The sequence below is a fragment of the Durio zibethinus genome, chromosome 3 (genome assembly GCF_047325235.1).
Source record: "Durio zibethinus cultivar Kanyao isolate XHJ-2024 chromosome 3, ASM4732523v1, whole genome shotgun sequence".
NCBI classification, from domain to species: domain Eukaryota; kingdom Viridiplantae; phylum Streptophyta; class Magnoliopsida; order Malvales; family Malvaceae; genus Durio; species Durio zibethinus.
The window spans coordinates 8442102-8451063 of record NC_143164.1 but is presented as its reverse complement, the minus strand read 5'-3'; the positions used below and the strand labels follow the sequence as shown (position 1 = coordinate 8451063).

General features: G+C 30.2%; 1 protein-coding gene across 1 annotated transcript; it reads left to right on the top strand.

The window, feature by feature from the left end:
- The first annotated feature begins 7126 nt into the window (after nucleotides 1-7126).
- LOC111301844 (uncharacterized) lies at nucleotides 7127-8962 on the top strand. The gene is made up of 2 exons (XM_022897856.2): nucleotides 7127-7451; nucleotides 7834-8962. The coding sequence occupies exons 1-2, from the start codon at nucleotides 7295-7297 to the stop codon at nucleotides 8634-8636; spliced, it is 960 nt and encodes a 319-aa protein (XP_022753591.2). The 5' UTR covers nucleotides 7127-7294; the 3' UTR covers nucleotides 8637-8962.

Genomic DNA, 8962 nt, shown 5'->3' with positions numbered 1-8962 from the left:
ATAAATTTAGAACTTATGTAAAAAAGACTTGACATTTATTTCAAAAATATTTTAGTTATATATATATATATATATATAATGATAATGATTATATTTTATATTGTCTTTTATCATTAACATGGTATTAAATGATTAAAAAAAATTCATATTAGAAAATTAATAAGCCAAAAGAAAATGGTTAACTAAAATATTAATTATTCGTAAAATATTAAACTTTTAATTACAATTATCAAATTTTAAATTTTAAAAACGTCAAATATCAAAAAAAAAGAAAAAGAGTAGGCTTTTGAGTGATAAGATGATAACTCATAGCACCTAAGATTTCTCCTAAAATATCTCCACAATCTTTACAAGACCTTCCGCAGCATTTCACAAGAACCTCACACTAATATCAGCAGCATTTTACGATATTCTCACAATAATTATAAAAATAATTATTTACCAAATATAGCTCCTACAATCGTTATCTGTTTGTCTTTATTTTCAGTGACTATTGATGTATGAATTATGATCCATCTTTGCCATACCAAAATGTAATCTTTCCTGAAGCAGCTGAGCAGACATGAACAGCATGTCCAATTAATGGATTCCAACACGTTCCTAAAGGGACTTCCCGTCGAGAAGTACCCCGGAAACGTTACAACACCGAAATATGACGTGGAATCGCCTGAATCCGACGCCACCACATATAGCCTTTTCCATAAACTTCATTACCTTCACATGGAGCACACCAGGGTGTTGCTTTCAATCATATTATTTTTTATTATATAATTAACTAATATTGGATACTTTATATAGAATGATGATTTAATCTAATTTGGTTGGTAGAATGTCAAATAAAATTATATTAATAACCGTTCAACTTCCCACAATATACAAATTGAAAAAAAAATTAAAAACAATACCCTTAAAACCATTAAGGTTGCTCCATCTGCCAAGCAACAAAGACCCATATAGTTTTTTTTTTCTTCTCTCTTTTTTTTTTCAGCACACCATTGCTCACTTGAAAGGCGGCTTTTAATCAAGATTACTAATATCGTACCGGATAACATTTCAGTTTTTTAAAAAATTATGATATATACCGGTATCAATTGTTTTAACGTATTATTTTAGATTTGTCGATTTAATACAAATATATTTATAAACATGTATAAATTTGTATATTATAATATTATTAATAATCTACAAAATGAATTTACAATATATTCAAAAATCAAATAAATAAGTTTAAAAATATAAAAAATAATATCATCAAATTTTCATTATATTTTTAAATACTTAATTTGATTAAATGATATTTAAATAAGTATTTTTTTCATACAAATATTAAGATAAAAACAAATAGATGAAAAAAATTATCGAAGGTTTTATGTTTGTTAAATTTTATAAAATGAGTATAATTGCTTTTTTGAAAAAAAATTGAAATACTTGTATACTTAGGTATGAAAAAATAAAATTTAAACTTTTAAACTTTGGTTTGAAAAAATAAAATAAAAAAAAGGTAAAATAAAAAATAAAGAAACTCAACTTTTATGAGTTATTTTATCAATAAATTTACTTTTATTAAGTTAAAAATAGTTAAATAACAAAAAAAAAGTTAAAAGTTAAAAGTTACAAAATATATTTCATATTTACGTACCAACCGAAACATGTTATTCTACCAAAATTTATCAAAATAGGTCAAAATTAATGAGAATAACCGATATTACCTTATATTAAATCCGATATGAAAAATCATCTTTAGATGTACCATATTTTGATATAATTGGAGTGTACCAATCAATAAGATCGATATCGAAACGAAATTAATAACTATGCTTTTAATAGGACAATACTCACCTACTTTTGATTTGGAATGCTAATAGTAATATTGACACATATAACGTCTAATGGTCAATAAAGTTTTTGTTTCAGTTTACTATTTAAATTACACAATGAAAAATAATTAAAATTTAAATTCAGTTTAATTTTTCATATAATCACTTTTAAAACGAAACATTTAATAAGTTTAAAGTCTAAATTCTAAAACTTACAATTCATTTACTTATTTCAAATTCTTATTTCAAGTTATTATCTATTTTGTAAAAAAATTAAAATTTTCTTTTTTTTTTATTTATTCTACTTATGATCATACTATTTTAATTTGAATATATCAAAGAATCAATTACTTTGCCAATAATTTTCCATTAGTGCATTGGATTAAGCATAGGATGTGACAATTCACTATTTCTTACATTAAAAGAACATGTGTTTTTTGGAACATTCATTAATATATTTTTGGAATTGGCTTAACAATATAAACCTGCCTTAAATGTTTATTATTTTTGGAACAAAAGGATTAATAATTCAATTATCCCTATTCCTTTTATTTGTCCATATGCACAAAAAAAGAAGAAAAAACGCCCACAGTCGATATATAGCTTTCTTGTCATGAAATTGGTTTTGAGGTTAATTTCCTGGTTACAAAAATATTGGCATGATCCTATGTCAAATTACTGTATGATAAGAATGGAGATAAGGCAAATTTGACAAAGTTCTAATAATGATGATGACCCTTCAAAAAAGAATCATAAAGGTAGCTAAACTGTCATCATCACCCACCACTAAGTAATGCTTGGGCACTCAAAATTGGAGAATAGAGATGTCATTATCTGCTTTTTAAAAAAGAGACTGTCAATTATACCAAAGAAAAACCAAGTAATTTGTGCTTGACCAGACTAAAAATGCAATTTTTTATTCATAACATAATGGAGTTAGTTTTAATCAGCATGGAAAACAAGAAAATATTTCAACAAAGAAAAAAAAAAATCCTATTTGGTTACTTCACTTCACCATTGTTTTTGGATAACACGTCATGGGTATTTTATTCTTAGAACCAGTGGATTGATTGCCTGTTTTTGGCTGCTACAAGTTTGAGAGTTGAAATCAACTTCTCCGAGATTAGTTAGAGATAAAATTCTAACACCTAAAATTCTTTCCTTTATGATCACAAAATTTGAAAGTTGAAATGATCTATTTGTCTTCCAATTTGATTTTATACCCATGTCATGAGTTGAACCTAGACAAACTATATATAGATTCAAGAATAGTTCTTCCCAAAATAGGTGGGATTCAGGGAAGGAAATGGGTTAGTTTCTAGCATTTTTCCCTCCTCATTCCATTTTTCTTTTATCTCATGAGCAAATATTTCATCCCATTATTTATTTCGAAGTAGCAAATTAAAGAAAAAATGATTAAATGATCGTAGCATCACTGACGACTACCATTGTAACAAAAAGCATTAACTGAGAATGACAAGAAAGGAAAGATTGGAAAAACTATAGGATTTTAGTTAGATGAGTGCAAACCAAAGGCTAAATAGAAAGGTTCAGGATTGTACATATTATAGTAGTCAAAGTAGTTTGTTGTGGAATTTCAATTGGCTTTTCCTCACCTCTCTTTAAATGATATATATACAATCGGGTGTGGTTGGGAAGATGATAGAGGGTTTGCTTGTATGGCTTTCTTGGGTTGGGAAGGTGATCATGGTTTTCAATACAATGACGTTTGAAGAAAAATGGATGTTTGGCTTTTGCATTTACTGTTTGAAAGCTATTTCAGACCCTTCTATTTGTGCGTCAGCTTACACCACACAAACACGCCTAGGAGCCTGTAGAGAAAAACGTATCTAGTAATGAGTTTTCTATAACGCTCTAATATTCTCGTGAAAATTATAAAAACCGGTAAAAATTAATACTGATATCATGTAATACATGGTTGTTTTTACATTTTGGCCGCGTCAATGAAGAACTACCCCAATTCAGATTCAAGTAATTATAAAAAATGGGAGTTTTAATACCACGGTCTCGATTCCATAGAAGTTTCTTCAGTTTTGTTTTAAATATTTCAAGTCCGTGAGATCAGAACTTTTGTAATCAAGAGTTTTAATTGAACTGATTGATGTGTCAGCTAAGAGGGGTAGTTGAGTTTTTAATGTATCAAAGTCGTCTAACATTACTTATAAAGATTAGCTTTGATAAAAAAAAAAAAAAAACTATTTTTCTTTATTAGGGTTCGATTATTCTAAAAAATATTTTGAAAGTAAAATTTCAAATTTGTCGGTAAGAAAATGCACCCTCAAAATCATATGAGATCATATACGAAAGAGATCAAGTCCAACCAAAATATATAAAAACAGCCTTAATTGTATTATACAATAAAAAAAAAAAAAAAAGGCCTAACATTATAGCAATGAACTTTCTAATTAGGTGGCTTTAAAAGTCACTAACAAGGAGAGACTCCATGCATCATTTTGCACTCATTACTATTAGATCACTCCTTAAAGTTGCTTTGAGATTCACTTGTCAGTTAACATCATTGCATCAAGCCCCTCAAGCTCCTCAAGCTCCTCAAGCTCTTGTGCCTGAAAGAAATCACTCCAACGGTGATTTATTCTCTTATGTTTTTCATCATTTAACAAATGGAATTCAATCAGATTCTGGGAAATTTTTCAAAAAATGCTATCTGAATTCTGATCCTTAATTATGTGCGGTAACAGAACAAACGTGTATCTCCTTTTATTTTTTCTATTTTGAGACTTTTGACTATATTCACAATTCATTTTGTTTCTCCAACTCTTTTCTTTGGTAGGTAATAACGTTTCAACTACCAAAGAGTATGAATTTCACAATTCTGTTCTCGTCACTTTCAAAATTAAGATATAAACATAACTTGGCCACTTTCTTATTACAAGTTTACTAGAAAAAAGTTATCCTCCTCACATCCATTAATTTGGACACTTCATCTTAACCAATATTTGCAGTTTGATGAACTTGGCTGGCAAGCTTCAAATTTTATTCTCTATGATAAGCTTGATACTGAGAAAATGCATGCGAGTAGGCCGGTGGTAATCTTCAATTATGATATTTCTTGATCCTTATTTGATGAGTACAAACTATCAGGATCATCTCTTGACTGCTTTATGATGAACCAGTTATGGTAAGCAGTCAAAGCTAACATGGGCGATAAGCCAATTACTGGAATGAAACAGTTTGGATGCAAGGATCAATCAAGTGAACATTAATCCTCGATCCAATTTTTTTTGTTTCTTAAAATTATATAACGTATCATGGCTGGCATGAACTAGATAAGTTGGCACATCGACGAATTAGAATTAGACACCGATTTTATACCTTCCAAATTGATGATATATAGACTATATATATAGTTTACTTGATTATGTACAGATCGATGATGGTAACGGATAGGGTAGTTTAAGCACATTTAGATGGGATTTCAGATGTTTGATCTCGTGGAATATAAAATCTGAATCAGTTAAGAAAAGAAATTGTATATAATAGTTATTTTTCAGCATAATGTTTCAACTTTTGTATTTGACTTGCCATCTGCATGGAAGTATGGAAAAAGGCAGACGGTTTATCCATACTTTTCTTGATGCTGTCCCTGCACGGCATTTGCATTAACCCTTAAGATTACATTTGCTGAATCACCAAAAAAATAATAATAATAAAATCAGTTAAAGGTCTCCTTTCTCTCTCACAAATAAAACATTTATACCCCCCCAAGTAAAATCATAAATATCTCTTCTGAAACATTATAATTAAGCTCAACTGTCTTTTATGTCAATATTTTGCAACCACCATGTTTGCTACCATTGCTTTGCTCTGCATCCAATGCTTTTAAACCGTGTGCCATTGGAGAGACTGAAGCAAGCTTATTCCAGATGCTTGTTGATTTACTCTGACATTGCTATAACAAGAAAGACAAGCGTGCAATCGCAGGCATCATTATTTTACAAATGGAGGCTTTTCTTGTAGAAACTGTTTTTACAATTTGGGGAAAAAATTATTGAAACCAAACCAAAAAGTTAACTTCTCTTGTCTTATTATCATTGTTGTTTTTCTTAGATAACTTTATTTAATTATCATTAAAATATTAAAGAATGTTGATCGAAAACCATAGCCTCACTTTTGAGCATTCATTCATTTTGTTTTAGTATTTAAAGTTATTAGAATTTGAATCTTAATCATTAAAATTAAAATTTTAACATTTTATCAATAAATCAAATAACTATTGGAAGCATTCATACATTTTAAATAGAAAAGATATAATTATTTTGACAGAAATCAGATGATTTTTCGCTAAAAATGGGTGATTTAAACTTGGCTAGCAAAAAGTATAACATCTCCATTTAACCCTTTTTGGAAATTATTAGAATTAATCATGTCAAAACAAACAAATTAAATCCCTAAAATAAGAATCATCTGATTTAGAAGGTGCATGTGCATGCTTTAAAATGCTAGCTAATCAAAATATTATCTTGTTGCCGATTCAGGTATGAAAACTTTGAATTTTACCAACTTTTTTGCCGCTGATTCCCAGTTATGTGTTCCAACTGCAATACAAATTAAAATGCTTTAAATAAGAAGCATGATGTGCCTAAAAGAGCAAAGTTCAATAAATGGAACATTAATGTCCACCATCACCTATATAGTAATTGATCTCTCTATAGTTATTCTATACGTCTACACATTGTTTGTACTTGATACAGCTTATGGCTCATTAAGATGCCATCTTTGTGTTAGCGGTTACGGTCAGCATGAAAAAGCATCTAAATATTTTTTATATATTTTTCAAAATTTTTTATAAATTAAACATTATGTTTTAATTAAGTTTCGAATGCAGCAATTCTTGTAATTAGGATTTTTCAACTAAACTAAGTTTGAGATCACTGAAAAATTCTTTGTATTAATAAAATGAAGAAAAAGCTACATTTTGATGCTATTAAAAGGTCAATGTTAATAATTATGTGAAAGCATCCACACATTATAATTAGCAAAACAAGGCAACCTTAGAAAAGGAAATGAAAGTTGATTAAAGGTGGTAATTCATGATCCCTTGTCAATGAAATTAGCTATTAAGAAAGTAATTAAGTAGTGTTTGCACCAGGAGAGGTGAGGCTTGATTTAACGTAATACCATGGCTTAAAATGGCAAGAGAGAGAGGGAGCAATGCAATGAAGAAAAAATTGATAGAGTGGCTCATGGGCCAATAGCATAACAAGAAAGGGTCGTCAGTCAGGGGTTATACTGATACAAGCTTAATGTGTCGTGTAAAACCAACTAAAGTGACTTCCCATCCACAACCCTAAACCAACCGCACTTTCTTATATTCTCTCTTCATTTTCCCACTCTTCCTACTTATATATCTTCTCGCCCACCTTTTTTTGGTGTGCTTAATTGATGACGAAGAATTTACCGCCTCCATAGCTGCTGGCTACTAATAATTAACATCCATGGAGGATTCAGGAGCTGCTTCTAGTGATGATGTAAAAAGTAGTTGTCCTAGAGGACATTGGAGGCCTGCTGAGGATGAAAAACTCAGGCAACTTGTTGAACAGTATGGTGCCCAAAACTGGAACTCTATTGCAGAAAAGCTCCAAGGAAGATCAGGTAATTAATTACTGTGTTATTGGCTAGGCTTGACAAATCAGCTCTATCCTATCTTCTATCTTTCTCTCCACTCTGATTCTTGTTGCAACTTGGGTTAACTTCTGATAATCTTTTGGGAACCAAAGTATGAATGATTAAGATGATTCAGAACTTTAAATACTAAATCAGAAAAGATGTTTTCTTCCTCTATGGGTGAGTGAGTATATGTCATATGGGTTTTTGATTAGTATTTTAGTATCTTAGTAGTTTTAATAGCACAGGTGAAGACAATACATGATTAATTAATTTGCTTCATCATCAGTTATGAACTGATAATAAATAAAAGGATTATCTCTTTCTCTCTCCCTTTAATTTCCTGATTTTATATTATCCTTTTCTACAGGGAAGAGCTGCAGATTGAGGTGGTTTAATCAACTTGACCCAAGAATCAACAGAAGACCATTTACAGAAGTAGAAGAAGAACGGCTTCTGGCTGCTCACCGTATCCATGGAAACAAATGGGCACTAATAGCTAGACTATTTCCTGGTAGAACCGATAATGCAGTTAAGAATCACTGGCATGTTATAATGGCTAGAAAACAAAGAGAACAATCCAAGCTATGCGGAAAGAGAAGTTTTCAAGATGGTCTTAGTGACTCCAAGCTAAGCTCAAGAATTGGCTTTGGAGACTGTAAGTTTTTTGAATTTCAAAACCCCAGCAAAGATAGGATTTTCTGTGTCTCATCTTCATCAACTTCTTCACCATCTTGGACTTGTGCTTCATCAACAATGATGGCTTCAAACAATTCATCTTCAGACAAATTATCACGAAGAGATGGAAAAGATTATTTATTGGCTTCTGGTTCTAGTTATTACTCCATGGACAGTTCAACATTTTTAGAGCAATCTCTTTATAAATATCATTCGAATGCTTCAGCATACTGTAGCCGCTTCAGAAATTCCAGTACATTTGGTCTACCAAAATACAGGAGGGTTGTTCCAAGTCGTTTTGGCTACCTTAAACTTGGTGATAATTCTGAAAGTAATAATGGTGTGATGAAGGAGGAGTTGATGAGCTTCACTGATAATGCACCCAAGTTAGCAAATATTAGACTGAGTTCCTTGCAGCCAGAACAAGAGGATGAATCCATCAAAACAAAGGGTGTTCCTTTCATAGATTTTCTTGGTGTTGGTATTTCTTCTTGATCATCAAAAACCATCTTATTTAACTATTTTTGACAGCATGCATAACAGCTTTAGCTTTGCTTTCATAATGCATCATTAATTTTTATAGTACTTATTGATTATTAACATGCAAAACTTAAGTCTTAAGCAGAAAAAATTTGCTTAGATTTCTAGCAGTTAGAAAATTTTCTTCAATACCCAATATTGTTTAATAAGGAATGGGGAAGTTTTCAGATAATATTAAGTCAATTTATGAGTTTTAATTTGTAGATGATTTTTGTTCTCCAGGCTAGTGTTCTCAAGAATCCAATTTTCTTTCCTTGTAAATCCTTCACAGGTTCAATATC

Coding starts and splice junctions, on each gene's coding strand:
- LOC111301844 (XM_022897856.2), top strand. CDS start 7,295: ATGGAGGATTCAGGAGCTGCTTCTAGTGATGATGTAAAAAGTAGTTGT. Junction 7,452..7,833: donor AAAGCTCCAAGGAAGATCAG/GTAATTAATTAC, acceptor CCTTTTCTACAG/GGAAGAGCTGCAGATTGAGG.